The 16,909-nt window shown below is 46.1% G+C and overlaps 1 protein-coding gene and 1 long non-coding RNA gene across 2 annotated transcripts; both read right to left on the bottom strand.

Annotated features, from left to right (window-relative positions):
* Positions 1 to 1,029: 1,029 nt before the first annotated feature.
* GSDMC (gasdermin C) lies at positions 1,030 to 16,358 on the bottom strand. Its single transcript, XM_043602188.1, has 10 exons — positions 15,969 to 16,358; positions 14,440 to 14,623; positions 11,793 to 12,039; positions 6,813 to 6,924; positions 5,524 to 5,568; positions 4,515 to 4,595; positions 3,260 to 3,399; positions 2,798 to 2,927; positions 2,246 to 2,319; positions 1,030 to 1,568 (listed from the first exon to the last, which is right to left on the bottom strand). Exons 1-10 carry the CDS (start codon positions 16,183 to 16,185, stop codon positions 1,242 to 1,244), a joined length of 1,557 nt encoding a protein of 518 aa, XP_043458123.1. The 5' UTR covers positions 16,186 to 16,358; the 3' UTR covers positions 1,030 to 1,241.
* LOC122495812 lies at positions 4,393 to 5,904 on the bottom strand. Its single transcript, XR_006300607.1, has 3 exons — positions 5,252 to 5,904; positions 5,104 to 5,133; positions 4,393 to 4,595 (listed from the first exon to the last, which is right to left on the bottom strand). It is a non-coding gene; the product is annotated as an uncharacterized LOC122495812 (long non-coding RNA).
* Positions 16,359 to 16,909: the final 551 nt, after the last annotated feature.

Genomic DNA, 16,909 nt, shown 5'->3' with positions numbered 1-16,909 from the left:
GACTTTTTACCCTGCTTTTTGGGAAAGTTCCTCAACTTTACCTTCTGATCTTTTCTGTGGAGTTTTTATTTATGTCATAATAGTTTTAATTTCTAAGACCTTTATTTTTTTAAATTCTCTCATTGTTCCTTTATTTAAAAAAATTTTTTTTAACGTTTATTTATTTTTGAGACAGAGAGAGACAGAGCATGAACGGGGGAGGGTCAGAGAGAGGGAGACACAGAATCTGAAACAGGCTCCAAGCTCTGAGCTGTCAGCACAGATCCTGACGCGGGGCTCGAACTCACGGACCATGAGATCATGACCTGAGCTGAAGTCGGCCGCTTAACTGACTGAGCCACCCAGGCGTCCCTCAATGTTCCTTTAAAAATAGCTCAAAAAGCATAATTTGGAAAAGTCACACATAGTGATCAATTCAGAGGTATAAATTTTGGGGAGTTAATTTTTTGAAGCAATTCTGGACATAAGAAAATGTTTTAAGAATGGAAAAAAACCCTCTCATTTTTAAAAAAAAAATTTTTTTTTCAACGTTTATTTATTTTTGGGACAGAGAGAGACAGAGCATGAACGGGGGAGGGGCAGAGAGAGAGGGAGACACAGAATCGGAAACAGGCTCCAGGCTCTGAGCCATCAGCCCAGAGCCCGACGCGGGGCTCAAACTCACGGACCGTGAGATCGCGACCTGGCTGAAGTCGGACGCTCAACCGACTGCGCCACCCAGGCGCCCCAAAAACCCTCTCATTTTTAACATTTTACCATCTAATCTTGGTGATGATCTGTCTCTCTGTTCATTATTTTATTTTTTGATGCATTTCAAAGTGAGTTACAGATATCAGTTAGCCTCACCCCAAACAATTCAGAATGCATATTGTTAACTAGAGCAAATATATTTTTACATTGTTTTGGAGTAGCATTTATATATAGTGAAATGCTCACATTTTTTTTTTTAATGTTTATTTATTTTTGAGAGAGCATGAGCAGGAAAGGGGCAGAGAGAGAGGGGTACAAAGGATCCCAAGCAGGCTCTGACAGCACAGAGCCCATAGCAGGGCTTAAACTCACAAACTGTGAAATCATGACGTGAGCTAAAGTCGGATGCTCATCCAATGAACCACCCAGGCTCGCATCTTTAGATACTATTCGATGAGTTTTGACAATTGCATAAATCTTTATCAAGATACAGATATTTCTATCACCTCAGAACATTCTCTCGTTTCCACCGATCCCTGGCTCCATCCTGCCTAGAACGGCAGACGTGGTGGCCCTAGACCTCCCCTGAGCTCATCAGGGACACTCTTAGCATAGACTGGAGTGGGGCCAGGCCTCTCTGGACTGCCTGCCAGCTGCTTCAGCAACGACAGGGTCCCATACAGGGCAGACAGGGGCTGCTTGGTTTCCAGACCCCAGGTTGACCTGGGGCTATTCAGTTCCATTTTCAGCCCACACTCCTCCAGGAGGCCATAGGTGATGGCCAAATCCTCACCCTGGAGTGGGGCAAGGAGCTCGGGTTTGAGGGTAAAGGGGATGTCCCAGCAGTATTTGAAGTTGGGCTCCAGGATGCTCCTTACCTAGAATAACCAGTATCAGATGTTACACGTCGGCATTTGAGGTCGGGAAGAGAAAATTTGTCCCAAGAGGGTCATGCAGGGTAACTGAAAGGGACAAAAGCTTTGGAGTCAAGAGGGCCCAGAGTCATGTCCTGGTCATGCCCTATGGTCAGTGTAATTGTGGATACATTATTGGAAATCACTGAGCATTGTTTCCTCAGCTGCTAAATGATTTTATTAACATTTCCCTTGCAGAATAGTGGCATTTGGAATTAGATGTGTGTGTATATCCATACATGTATGCAGTGTGTGTGTATGTATATGCATATGTCTATACACACATATATCCTTAAATATGTGTATGTGGAGAGAAGAGCGATTCCCAAGTGGTAACTGTGTATATAAAGCGGGGATATGACTCAGGGACTCTGGGTTCCCAAACCTGGGTTCTTATATGGCTATTTTAGAACCGTGGGGGCTCTCAGCAGGGGTTGCCATGGAAACAGAGACCCTCCTGATAGATTCATACCCACTGGGCCTGTTGCCCAGAGGGAGATGCAGCCAGGGATTTCCCAGTTGCCAGAGCAGGATCCTGTCTCCCTGGCAGAAACCTGCATCATCTCTTCTTCCTCAGATTCATTCTTAACTCTGGTTCTTTCCCCCTCTTCCCTGGACACTAGCCCCTGAGAATATCTCACCAGCTTCTGCTGCTGGAGCAGGATCCTCTTTTCCATAGACTGGGCCAGCAGATCATGTTGGGTGTCACTCAACACTGGGAACAGGGGGACATTTGGGGAAAGAAAGTGATGAAGGGTTAGATTTTCCTCTCCCCACTGTGAGCTGGGAGACCCTATGAGAGGGGAGCTCTGAGGCAGAGGAATCACCCATTGGACTTTGAAGGTCAAGTTCACTTTACTGGAAAGTCCTCCTTCTACTCTTAGAATGCCTCCAGAATGCTACATAATGTGGTCCAGAGGATGGGATCCTGAGGCTGGAGCCTGGAATCTTCCACTCATAATGATCTGTTGGATGAACTTGGGCTGGTCACTTTCTAGACCTCAGACTGTTTCTCTGTTCACGTGGCAAATTTATCTCACTAAACCCTCTGGACATTTCAGAGAGGGGATATGTGAGGATGAAGATCATGATATTTGAAGGGTTTTGGAGAGATGGCGTCTAACCCATAGCTTTCACGAGGTCTGAAGGCCAAACTTGTGACTTTCCTACATTTCCCCCCAGATCATTCTTACCCATTATGGCTTCAAGGAGGTAGATGATGTGGAATCTTGCCTGGATCCATAGGTCTCTTGTGTCCGGTTGCATCTCATTTAGGATTGTGCCCCCAAAGTCATCCAAAAGATCTAAGGGGCTCCCATCCAGCTATAGGAGACCCACATTATTAGTAATAAGATATTACTACTACAACTACTACTGGTATATAATTTTGCCTGTGTCTTTTAAGTCTGTAAGTGATCAACCAAGGTGGGAGGGTCAGGGCTCTTTACCTGTCCCAGGGGATTCCTAGCAGCCCCAATATTTGGCCGCTGGCCTTGTCATTGTGCCTGGGGCCAGTGTCCCAGATTGCTGACAGCCTACTCTTTCCCCTGGCATTGCCCCATCCCTCCTCCCCTGTGTATCTTGATAGCCATATTTCCTAAACCTGCCCCTTTTACCACTTTGATCAGCCCTAGGTAGTTTTAGGAACTCCTCACCGTGTCCGTGAGGTCCTGCAGAGCCTCTCGGTTCCCAAGCATGTTCAGGATAGTATGGAATATAGAATCCTGTGTGTCCTTTGAGAGCTGGGCCAAGGCCTCCATTTCCTGGAAAATCTCCTCATGTAGTTGCTTGAAATCTGCCCTCAGGCGTCAGCATCAAACCAAAAATGGGTATAATTCTTTGATTACAACATTCTTAGAATGATAAGCCCCTCCCCATCAAATATGAGCCCTTTTATCAACCCAAAGCATCTCTGTGGATGCCATGTTTGAGCTCTGGGAACAGGCTAGAAATAATAGACTAGAAAACAGACAATCCTAGTGCTATGAAATGAGGGGAGCAGAATGCAGGGAGCAGAGATGGAGATTCTGGAGAGGGGTCATGGGAAGTAGAAGAAAATGACCAGGTGCTTATTTCTGGGACGTGTCTAAAATAACATGGATTCTGTGGTTGGGCTCTTAGAGCCGAGGATCTGAGCTCTTGGCTCAGTTTCTACGTTTGTTAAATGGGGATGTTATGAGGGATTAAATGAGTTTATGTATATAAAATGCTTGGAGTAGTACCAGGTAGGAGACTTGAGCCATCCTTCTTATAATGTAATTCTGCTTGTATCATCTATATCCATATGGAATTAACCAAGGAATGGATTTGGGGGCTCTCTGCTTGTCTGAGGAGACTTTGGGTGCACTCAAGATGATCTGCTGAGTGAGAGGTCACTAGAACGGACGTGCAATGACACAGGCATTTCTGTTTGGTTCACTGCTGTATCCCTAGTACTTAGAATAATGCCTGTTTCCCAGTAAGTTCTTAATAAAAGTTTGTTGCAGGTATGCCCAAACAAATGAAGGAATGAATCAGTGGAGCTGACCAAAGTGTAAGTTTGGAAGTAGACCTCAGTTTTCTGGGTTTCATGGAAACTCCAGTCAGGGCTCTCAGCTCTGCAATTCCCTACCCTGGAGGCCCTGGATTCCCTCTTAATAAACACTCACCTTGCCAAAGGACTCTCTGTATTCTTCCTGGAAAGAGAATCACAAGGAATCATCTCTTTTCTCATGCTCAAATTTGCTTTTTGAGACACTTGGGAGGGTTCTGGCCTCTCATCACCTCCTCCCTCTTGCTAGACCTCTTTCTGCCCCAATTCGGATGGATCCCTCCACCTCCTGGCCTTCCTGGATCCTTCCTATTCCACAAAAACTAGAGCCAGTCCCTAGGGCAGTGGTGGCAAAGGCCGGGGAAATCTGCCCTGCTTACCAGGTGAGTGCAGCACAAGATCCAGAGGCTTCCTTACATCAGATCCACTCATCGTGTACAGGGGACCATTGTTCACAGCAACTAAAAGAGAAATTATACCCCCACCAAGAGTTAGCTTCTGAAGACATTTGGTTTCTCTGGCCTTCTGCTCCCTGCCTCCACCCCCCCCCCCCCCCCCCCCCCCCCCCCCCCCCGCCCCCAGCTTCTTTCCATCTATTCCTGCCCTTTGCCCAGAGGCCAGATCCTCCTGCCTCAGGCATGGACGGCAGAGGCAACTGTGTGGGGCGTTTGTGCAAAGTGGCCTCATGGAGGGATCAAGTCCCACCTTCCTGTCTCTAAAATCACCCACTCGGGGCGCCTGGGTGGCGCAGTCGGTTAAGCGTCCGACTTCAGCCAGGTCACGATCTCGCGGTCCGGGAGTTCGAGCCCCGCGTCGGGCTCTGGGCTGATGGCTCAGAGCCTGGAGCCTGTTTCCGATTCTGTGTCTCCCTCTCTCTCTGCCCCTCCCCTGTTCATGCTCTGTCTCTCTCTGTCCCAAAAATAAATAAACGTTGAAAAAAAATTAAAAAAAATAAAATCACGCACTCACTTGATGTCATCATCTTTCGTAGCATTCTCTCTGGAAAGAGAAAGAGAAGTGCTCACTCACAAAGCCTTAGTCTCCATTCTCCCCTTCCTCCTCCCAACCTCTCCCTCCTCTTTCCAGCTTTCTCCTCCTCCTCCCCCAGATTTCTTACATCTTTTTACTCCTTCAGTTGATTCAGAGCCTAGGCATATGGAGACCTTAGGCAGCACACCCACAACCCCACCTCACAGTTCAAAGGGGAACTGTGGCCAGGGTCCGGTGCCAGGGTCAAAGGCAGGGGAGAGGAGGAAGTGATGGAGAAGCTTGGCTGGAAAGGTTTCCCTGTTGGTCTGTGGGGGCTGAGCCCTTACTAGCATCCGAAGGGGGTCAGTGCTCAGCAGGGCCTGCGTCTAGGCAGAGAACCTGTCCAGCTCTGAAACTCACCTTCTGGAAAGGTTTTCTGCGTGTCGTCATCTGAGATGAGGATATCTGGGTGGGAAGAAGCCAGGCCAGGAGAGCTGAGGTTAATCCTGCTGGACTGTTTCCCAGCCCCTGCCCGCAGCCCCCAGGCTTCCTCCTCCACACCCAGCCTGGCAGCTTTTCTCAGTGTGGCCAGGGGACGCCTCCACCAGATTCACCTGTGATGCTGGCTCAAACTCAGAGCCCCTGACCTAATTCTGCCTTCTGAATCAGACTCTCTGAAGAGAGCCTGGAGCCTGCCTTTTGAACGAGCGCCTGGGTTGATCACTGTGCTGACACTGGAGAACTTCCTCTGTAAGGTAAAGGTAGTTGGCTTTGTCTGTCCTTCTTTGGGTAGGATTGTCTGTCTGGTGCCCTTAGTCTTACTCTCGTGAGGTCTCTTCTCTCACCTGTCTGCTCCCAGCCCTGCCCCCTTCCTGGGTGATTTCATGCTGCACCTAAGAAATGCTGAGACAAGATGTTCGAGGGAGGATATTATAGACAGAAGTGTGTGTGTGTGTGTGTGTGTGTGTGTGTGTGTATGCGCACGTGCATGTCTGGGGGTGGGGGGGAGAAGGGAATGGCATCCCCTGATCCCTGAGGAGCTGGACCCTAGCTGTATCAGGCTCACCTCTTCCTGGGACTTAAATTGGGGGAGGCTGGTTGTGTCCCCAGCGCTCCCCATTCCATCCAGGGGTATAGCTGCTGTTTGATGCAAATGGTTTGCCCATGTGGAGTCAGAACCCGAAGTGTGTGCGTGTGCTGGCGCACTGAGGCCCAAGAGCGAGGGAGGGAGAGATGTAGATACAACCCTGCCTTATGTTCCTGGGGCATTGTGTCTGCCGGTTTGTTTGGGATCCTGCGGCTATCTCCTGGGCTTTCTCCCGAGGTTATGGGTACCCTGGGGAGCGCCCCGTGGCTCCCCCAGGCCAGCTGCTGAGAGCGGCTTGAGTGGACACTGGAATGAATGGAGATGATGGGGTTAGGGCTGCCGTTGGCCTGGTGCCAAGGACACCTCCACGCCGGACCCCCCTTCGTCCCTGTCCACACGGGAGACTATCTCTGTATCTTCCTGGAGCAGCGTTTCTGTCAGTCAGCCGTGCTGGGAGGTGGCTTTGGTGGTGGGATGTGTGTGCCCCCACAGTGGGGAGGTGTTTCTCGGCCTGCTGCACAGAGCGGCAAGTGGATGCCAGCTGCTGGCCCTTTCCCTCTCTTTCTCTTCTCCGGAGAAGCAGACGCCCCCTCCCCACCTTCCCCTTTCAGCCTCTGCTTACCCCAGCCATTGTTCTCGAAAATTAGCTGCTTCTTCTTATAGGCGATCACGGTGCCCTCTGGCAGAGTCAACATCTTCTCTCTCACTTTGAGACCCTCTCCCTGGCCTTGACCCTGGAGAGAGAAACCAGGCAATGTGGTCCCATGTACATGTGATCTTAAAACTCAAATAGATCTATTTTTGCACTGGTGGTGGGAATGCAAACTGGTGCAGCCACTCTGGAAAACAGTATGGAGGTTCCTCAAAAAACTAAAAATAGAACTACCCTATGACCCAGCAATTGCACTACTAGGCATTTATCCACGGGATACGGGTGTGCTGTTTCAAAGGGGCACATGCACCCCCATGTTTATAGCAGCACTATCAACAATAACCAAAGTATGGAAAGAGCCCAAATGTCCATCGATGGATGAATGGATAAAGAAGATGTGGAATATAAATACCATGAAGTATTACTCAGCCGTAAAAAAGAATGAAACCTTGCCATTTGCAACTACGTGGATGGAACTGGAACTAGAGGGTATTATGCTAAGTGCAATTAGTCAGAGAAAGACAAAAATCATATGACTTCACTCATATGAGGACTTTAAGAGACAAAACAGATGAACGTAAGGGAATGGAAGCAAAACAAATATAAAAACAGGGAGGGGGACAAAACAGAGACTTAAAAAAAAATTTTTTTTTAACGTTTATTTATTTTTGAGACAGAGAGAGACAGAGCATTAACGGGGGAGGGTCAGAGAGAGGGAGACACAGAATCTGAAACAGGCTGCAGGCTCTGAGCTGTCAGCACAGAGCCCGATGCGGGGCCCGAACTCATGGACCGCGAGATCATGACCTGAGCCGAAGTCGGCTGCTTAACTGACTGAGCCACCCAGGCGCCCCCATAAGAGACTCTTAAATATGGAGAACAAACAGAGGGTTACTGGAGGGGTTGTGGGAGGGGGGGTGGGCTAAATGGGGAAGGGGCATTAGGGAATCTATCCTGAAATCATTGTTGCACTATATGCTAACTAATTTGGATGTAAATTCAAAAAATAAAAATGAGAAAAAACCTCAGATCTAGAAAGCGATATGGTCCCATGTGCATGTGATCAGAGACCTCAGCACCCCCCACCCCCATCTCACCTCCCTTGATCCTGATTTATAGGTGCTGCTCTTTTTCCTTCTTGTTCCAGTATTTGCCTTCCTGTTTCTTGGTTTTGTGTTTATATTGCAATGATTTAATTTTTTTTCCCAGATTTAAGTATATCCAGTCACTTTCTCCTTTTGGTGATGAGGATTTCATTTTCCTACTCTTTCCCCTCCCCAACCCTTCACTCCTTCATCCCCCATCCTCGTAAAATGTTCACATCCCAATACCTAAGGTAATATCCATTGTTTACTGTTGGGGAGACTACTTCTCACTCCAGATCTTTCCTGTAGCAGTTAATTACTAGGACAGTTGTGTGCCCTCTCTGTCTCTTGTGAGGATACATTTTTTGAGACCGTACATATCTGAAGACCTCTCTCTTTTACTCTCACACTTGAGCATTATTTTGACTGGACATAGAAATCTAAGCTGAAATTCCTTGGAAAATGACTTTTGTTTTCCTTTTTTAGAAATATGCATGATTTTCTTTTTTTGTTTTGAAGTTTTTATTTTTTTATCTTAGCGGGTGCAAGTGGGGGAGGGGCAGAGAGGGGAGGGGGACAGAAGATCTGAAGTGAGCTCCGCACAGACAGCAGAGAGCTGGATGTGGTGCTTGAACTTGCAAACCATGAGATCGTGACCTGAGCTGAATGCAGACGCTTAACCGACTGAGCCACCCAGGCGCCCCCATGCTTTTCTTTTTGAGGCAGGTATCCTGATAATTCGCACTTATGTTCTGTGGTATATGTTGACCCATTAAGTTATGCCTCCTGTTTGGTCCTTTCACCTGGAAACACATTCCTCTGGTCTCCTCACCTTTGTTGTATTATTTTTTGGATGATCTTCCTTCTTTTATTGTGTCTCTGTTATTTCTGGAACTCCTGTTTTTCAGATGTTGTATGTTTGGACTAACCCTCTAAACTTTAATATTAATATTCTCCTCTTTTTCTGCTTACTTTTTTTGGGGAAATGTCTTTGATTTTATTTTTTGGCTTTCCTGTTTTAAAAAAAATTAGACTTCTGGTTTCTGTGCTGGCATACTGCAAAGAGCTTAGAAGTTGCCACTCTGTCTTACAATCAAGTGAAAAGCTGAACAAACTTTACTGAGTATATTAGTCTGTAGAAAAATAGAACCAATAAGCTTTCTGTCTATATATCTATATTTCTAAAGGGATTTATTGTAAGGGATCTGTTCATGCAATTATAAAGGTTGAAAAGTCCCAGGGGCACCTGGGTGGCTCATTCAGCTAAGTGTCTGACTTTGGCTCAGGTCATGATCTCATGGTTCGTGAGTTTGAGCCCCGTGTCAGGCTCTGTGCTGACAGTGTGGAGTCTGCTTGGGATTCTGTGTGTCCTCCCTCTGTCTCTCCCCCATTCACGCTCTGTCTCTCTCTCTGTCTGTCTGTCTCAAAAGTAAATAAACATAAAATTTTTTTTAAGGGGTTCCTGGGTGGCTCAGTCAGTTAAGTGTCAACTCGTGGTTTCAGCTTGGGTCATGTTCTGACAGTTTGTGTTTGAGCCCCACCCATGCCCAGCTCTGCACTGACTGTGGGGAGCCTGGGTGAGATTCTCTCTCTCCCTGTCTCTCTGCCCCTCCCCCACTCACACGTGTACTCTCTCTCAAATCTCAAATAATAAAAACTTAAAAAAAAACTCATAAAAAGAAAAATCCCAAGATGTACAGACCCAGGAGAACTAATGGTATAGTTCCAGTCCGAATTTAAAGGCCTTAGAAGCAGGAGTGCAAGTCAGAGTCTGATGGTAGAGCAGTGTCCCAGCTGAAAGATACTTAGGTGGAGAGTGAACTCAAGTCTTTCTCCACCTTTTGTTTCATTCAGAACTTCAGTGGATTGGATGAGGCCTGCCTGCGTTGGGGAAGATAATCTGCTTTACCAGTCTACCCGTTCAAATCTCATCCAGAAACATACAGGCACACCTAGAATAACCTTGAGCCAAAAACTGTGTACCTCATGGACCAGTCATGTTGGCAACATAAAATTAACCATCACACTGAGTAGTAATTACTGTATTCTGGAGACCTGATTGACTGTTCATATGTATTATGGACTTTTATGTAGGAGTTATATTTTAAGTAGTTTTTAAAAATTTATTAATTTTTAATGTTTATTTATCTTTGAGAGACCGAGACAGATCATGAATAGGGGAGGGGCAGAGAGGGAGGGAGACACAGAATCCCAAGCAGGCTCCAGGCTTTGAGCTGTCAGCACAGAGCCTGATGTGGGGCTCGAACCCACGAACTGTGAGATCATGACCTGAGCCGAAGTCGGACCCTTAACCGACTGAGCCACCCAGGTGCCCCATATTTTAAGTAGATTTTTCTTTTAAGTTTATTTATTTTGAGAGAGAGCAAGTGAGGGAGAGACAGAGAGGGAGAGAGAGAATCCCAAGCAGGCTCTGTGTTGTCAGTGTAGAGCCCAGCACAGGGCTTGATTCCACAAACCCTGAGATCATGACCTGAACCAAAATCAAGAGTCAGATGCTCAACTGACTGCGCCACCCAGGCACCCCTGTAGGTGTAGGTGTTATATTTTAATTTTATGGATGAGGGACCCTATGTCAGAAACATGAATAATGACCTCAGGCAGCCTGGTGAGTAAATGGCTTCTCCAGAATTCAGCCCTACTCTTTGATGAGAAGAATGTCCTGGTGAGTCCAATGTCAACTAAGAGAGTGCAGTGCAAAGCAATGGTGTGGGAAAACGCTGACACAGCTGGGAATCTACAAACCGTTTAACAACATCACAGCCCAGGAGCCATGCTTAGAACCGGTACCTGCTGTGAACACCTGGGGCATAGGCCAGACACACAGCTGAGCATTCACCCTCTGCAAAATGCCTCAGGGTGTTCTGTTCTCCCAAAACCCCATCAGCACACCGAAACTGATGTGAAAACAGCCAGCCGTGGACATACCCTCCAAACTGGAGTTAAGTTTGGTTTCAAACTTCTTTGTCCACTGGGTGGCGCCTTGCTCTCCTCTAGGGTTAATACACAGATCTTGTGAAAGTTAGCTCACATCTCCGTTTTTGTCTTGTTTTGTTTTTTTGGTTCCTAAATCTCTTCAGTGAGGACAAATTACATATAAAATATATTTTGTGTTAATGTCCATTATAACACACGCACACACACACTTTATATGTCCCTGAGTCACAGTTCATGTTGAGTAAATATTTGATGAACTGCTTTGTTTTAAACTTTTTTTTTTTTTAATTGTGATGATTGTAAGTTATGTACATCATATGTGCTTGGAGATATTTAATCTTAATACGGAACACTTTCTACTCAGGGTATCACAGTATTTAGGATGTTTGAACTGCTGAGGTTTTGTATTGTATGTGGCCCCTTGTTTCTTCCAGCCATAAAGCTGCACATGTATGTAGTATAGCAACCATACATATATATCTTTTAAGTTTATTTATTTATTTGGAGAGAGAGAGTGTAAGTGGGGGAGGAACAGAGAGAGAGGGAGGGAAAGAGAGAATCCCCAGCAGGTTCCACACTGGCAGTGCAGAGACCAACACAGGGCTTGAACTCACGAACTGTGAGATCATGATCGGAGCTGAAACCAGACACTCAGCCAACTGAGCCACCCAGGCGCCCCAACAATCATACTTTTAGAGTATCCAAAACCGATCGTCTAACCAAAGCAAAATATAATTGCAAATAATTAAATCTATTTCTATTTTATTGATATTGAATAACCTCATATATTAAAATACTAAAACGAGCATGTTAGAATATACTCTCGGGTCCGGAGTCAGGATTCCTTGGCACATGAGAAGTGGGAAATAATGACCCCATTCATTCCAACCCCCAGAGACAGTCCCTAATAAGATGCAGAGCCCCTGGGAAGTGGGGTGGGGCTGGCTGTGCTCTTGGTGTCCCCATCCCACTTAAGACAACCGTGTACCTTGACAGAAGTCATCCAAGGGATAAAGCATTTTCCCAAAACGTTCACACTGCTGCTGTCATGCAACACAGTGCTGTTGATCAGCTCCACGGCCTCCGTCACCACATAGAGATTGTCATCTCTGCCCCGGCACTTCCTCAGAAACAGCAGCTCCTGATCCAACACTTTCCTGAGGTAGGTGGGAAGAGAAAGGTCACAGTGGGAAAGGGATGCCTTTTTTTAAAATGCTTATTAATTTATGTTGAGAGAGTGCATGCATGCAAGTGGGGGAGGGGCAGAGAGAGAGGGGAAGAGAGAGAATCCCAAGCAGGCTCCACGTTGTCAGTGCAGAGCCTGACGTGGGGCTTGATCCCACGACCGTGAGGTCATGATCTGAGCTGGAATCTAGTGTCAGATGCTTAACTGACAGAGCCACCCAGGCGCCCCCGGGAAAGGAAGGCCTTCTTGGCTCGTTGTGGATTACTCTTCTAAGACCCTGGATGGGGTACAGAGCATTTGGAATTTGATAGGTGAGTTCTCCATGGGTAGGAAGATACTGGCTTATAGGTTAGGTTGCTTAGGGCAAGAGAACATCTCTGATGTGCACGGTGGAGGGGTCCCCATTCTCTGACGGGTATGGTATGACAGTATGCATACCATATTACGAAGAGCCATTTACATTTTCCAAAATTATATTGGTCGTGTTAGGGTAGTTTGTACATTTCCAGTACCAGGGGCTCTCAGCAGAAGAGGCTCAAAGTAGGTGAGTCCAGGTGATGGAGACCAGTGCTTGGGAGGCCCTGTTGTCAAAGCTGGGTGCACACAGCACATGTGCCCATGTGGAGCAGGCGGATAAAGTGTGATGAAGGAGGGCAGGTGCTGGGTGATTTTTCATGACTAGCGCAGATGGGCTTTATGGGTCGACCGTCCTTAGTAGGGGGCTTGGTAGAGCTTGACTTGAAGATGTAAGTTGGGGGAGATGTGGAAGGTCTGCAGTGCTGAGACTCAACTCTGTTCTGCTCCAGGCCCCACCCTGCTTGATGCCCTGGTGACAGCCATGTGGAATACTGAGAGACCCTTAAATTTGCCTTTCAGGGCAGGAGGTCACTGACCATCCAGTGCCCTTGGAGAGGAATGCAGGCTTCTTACCATTTGTCCAAGGAGTGTGTCATCTGACTCTGCTTACCTCCCAACCTTCACTTTACATCACCTTCATATCCTTGTTGACGAAGCTTACGCTTCCCTGGCCTCCCCCTCCTCTTGGAAACACCCAGCTCTGTCCTGTCCCAGGGCCTTTCAGCTCCAATTTGGACCCTTTTCCTCTTGCTTGCTTCTTTCATTCTTTAGGTTTGAGCTCAACTGTTAGCACCAGAGAGAAACCTAAGCCGACCACCTTCAGCGTCTCTTTGACCTTGTCCTGTTTCTTATCTCCAGAGCTCCCGTCGTGATCTGTAAGTGCCTTCGGAGCTGAATACATGACTTGCCCACATCCCCTCTATTAGAAATAGCCAACTGCCTTTTTTTTTTTTTTTCCATTAAAGGTCTGACCTCAGGCTTACTTATTTCACTTGGAGCTAGCTAAGTAAAATGTATCCTAGAAACTGCCTCTTTGCTGAAATACTGAGAATTTCTTTTTCTTTCTGAGCAGCTAAAGAATCTCAGATACTCTTGCACCATAAACAGTCTTTGCAAATGTTATTGTTAATAAGGGCCTTGTAAGAACTCAGGAATACGGAAATTGTCCAATGCCCTGTGAAAGTAACTTTTAGTCTTTAAGCAGTCTGTGATTTTTAACTTGCTGCTTTCTTAACAATTTGTTGGGTTTGTAAACACATTATTTAAGTTGGCATTTCTGTTTTTACTTATTTATTTATTTTAAATTTATTTATTTATTTATTTAGAGAGAGCACCAGCAAGCTGGGGAGGGGCAGAGAGAGAGGGTGAGTGAGACAGATTCCCAAGCAGGCTCAGTGGTGTCAGCACAGAGCTCCACAAGGGGCTCGATCCCACAAACTGTGAGATAATGATCTGAGCTGAAACCAAGAGACAGACACTTAACCAACGGAGCTGCCCAGGCACCCTGAAGTTGACTGTTTTTAGAAGGCAGTAAAGACTTAATTTCTTCGTTGAGCTCTTAGAGATTGTTTGATACCCGCCTTTGCCTATACGCTTGGAGGTAAATGAAATCCCAGGACACTACTTCATACCTTATGTCAACAGAGAGTTTCAGATTCTTTGTCTCCCATAAATTAATACTTTGTTAATCAATACTTTATTTTTTATCGCCTGCTCTTCCTCACTGCCTGCCCTTTGCCTGTCCACACTAAATATGAGCGGCTTTAGGGTAGAGATGGGTAGCACATGATAGCGCAGTAATGGGTAATTGCTGTTTTAATAAATATGTATTAAGTGACTAATAATTATTCGCTGAATGAATGAATAAGCAAATAACCAAGAAGAACAGCATAGCTTGCCTGCGGTGTCATTTTCTTCATTCAGAGCCTCAGCAGCAAGGCCTGCTAGGTGTCTCTGCCCACAAAGAGAGTCCAAGGGGCTCTGTTGACCAGTCCTTCCTCTCCCATGGCCTCACCTCTTTAGAAGGTCTTTCCAGTTTTGGGGTGGGAAGGTAACAGCGTGAAACTGGAGGAAGGTTTCATGGCACTTAGTAGCTTCCCCTGACACATTCGTTTCTAGCACGGCAGTCACACCTGCAGAAGCCTTGTACTTCCGGAACATGGTGTCACTGAAGATAAATGGTCCCTTGATAACAGTTTCTGAGGACAGAAAAGGTGACTTCAGGTTTAATAAAAAATTTACTCTGGAACAGTTGGAAAATGGAATGGAGATAGAGTGACCAAGTCCTGTGTTGCTTCAGCCCTCTTACCTATTGAAATCTTTCAGAAGCTAACAAAATAATGTGTTTTTTTTTGTTTTGTTTTTATTAACTTCTTTTATTTTTTATTTTTTTAAATTTACATCCAAATTAGTTAGCATATAGTGCAACAATGATTTCAGGAGTACATTCCTTAGTGCCCCTTATCCATTTAGCCCATCCCCCCTCCCACAACCCCTCCCGTAACCCTCAGTTTGTTCTCCATATTTATGAGACTCTTCTCTTTTGTCCCCCTCCCTGTTTTTATATTATTTTTCCCTTCCCTTATGTTCATCTGTTTTTTCTCTTAAAGGTCTCATATGAGTGAAGTCCTATGATTTTAGTCTTTCTCTGACTAATTTCACTTAGCATAATACCCTCCAGTTCCATCCATGTAGTTGCGAATGGCAAGATTTCATTCTTTCTGATTGCCTAGTAATACTCCATTGTATATATATACCACAACTTCTTTATCCATTCATCCATCGATGGACATTTGGGCTCTTTCCATCCTTTGGCTATTGTTGATAGTGCTGCTATAAACATGGGGGTGCATGTGTGCCTTCAAAACAGCACACCTGTATCCCTTGGATAAATGTCTAGTAGTGCAATTGCTGGGTTGTAGGGTAGTTCTGTTTTTAGTTTTTTGAGGAACCTCCAGACTGTTTTCCAGAGTGGCTGCACCAGCTGGCATTCCCAACAAAATAATGTTTTAAGTGTGAATTACTGCTGAGGACAAATGTTTGAATCAACCCAAGGGTCGGATAACAGGGAGATCATCTCAAACCCTGAGACATGGTGACATCGTGTGTGCACTGGTCAAGGAGACCCATGACATCATCTTTCTTCTGCAGCAGGTGCAGCATCTGGCCCCAGGAGGCAGCACGCTGGAGCAGAAAATGTTAAGCCTGTGGAGCCAGACGGATCTGTGTTTGGATTCTCGTTTTACTAGTTCCCAGGTACATAACCTAGAACAATTTATTTTATAAGTTTCAATTCACTGTTCTGTAACTGGGGGTGATGTTTCTGACTTAAGAAGCTGCTGTAAGTATTAAATGAACTCATAAATGCTCGGGTCCAGATATTAGTAGATTCTCAAATAGTCATAGGTTCTTGCCCAGTGTCTTTCGGCAAAACTGCTCCTAACGTTTACCTGTGTGTGTGTCTCAGGGATTCTTGCATGGTGCACTACCTGTCTGGGCACCTATGCTTTTCACTCCCCGCCTCCCAGCCCTTGTTGGCAATACCTGGGACTGAAGAACTTGGCTCCAGGATGTCCATGAGGGTGTATTCTACTGGAATATCAGGTAGTTCCCAGAACTGTGAGAGAGTCTTCTTTTTCTTCCGTAAAATTGCAAACTGACGGAATTTGTTGGCGTTCAGCAGGTGTTTCACAGGTGTCAGGTCTTTGTCTCCAAGCTCTTTGACCAAATTCTTACTAATATTCTCAAACATGGAGGACATGTTTCTAGGGACAGATAGAAGGGGAGTACAGATTTCAGTGGAGATGGGGAAGAAAGTGGGTAAGCTGTCACAGAGCTTGGTGTTTTTCCTAAGGAAGAGGACATATATGTGAGATTAACTTAGGTCTTAGAGTAGTGACTAAATCATACTTTCTCAATTTTGGTATTCTAAACATAGCCTGGGCTTTGGAGGGAAGCACTGCTGTGAAGTTCATTGCTCTTTATGGCTAGAATAGAAAAGCCTGTGTACCTCCCCACCCCCAAGCCAAGGGCACCCTCCAGGCCCAGAAAGTGCTCAATGCTATCGCCAGCAGAAGGGCCTGAGAGAAGGTTAGGTATATGGCACAAATCCACGGTGGTGGTAGAGGTGGTGGCCGTGTTGGCCATCAGAGAGTGAGGGCCTCACGGGGAAGTGACCTGTGAACAAAGACTTGAGCTGGAACAAGGTGGGGAGGAGGGAACGACGTGGCTATTTGGGAAAAAGGGTTTCAGGCAGAGGAATGAGCAAGAGCGAAGTCCGACAGGAAGATACGTGGCAGGAGAACAGGTGCAGGACGTGAGAGACTTATCAGAAAGGGAGGGGGAGTTGGGGCAGGCCCTTGCTGGTCTTTATTACGACGTCGTTTGTCCTTGAGGTGGGGTTGAAAGCTGTCGGAGTGACAGATGGGACTCCTCTTTTGTTTTTTGTTTTTGTTTTTTTTTAATTTTTAATGTTTATTTTATTT

The sequence above is a fragment of the Prionailurus bengalensis genome, chromosome F2 (assembly GCF_016509475.1).
Source record: "Prionailurus bengalensis isolate Pbe53 chromosome F2, Fcat_Pben_1.1_paternal_pri, whole genome shotgun sequence".
Taxonomy (NCBI): Eukaryota; Metazoa; Chordata; class Mammalia; order Carnivora; family Felidae; genus Prionailurus; species Prionailurus bengalensis.
Note: the sequence above shows the minus strand (reverse complement) of the source record. Positions and strands in the feature narration are given on the sequence as shown.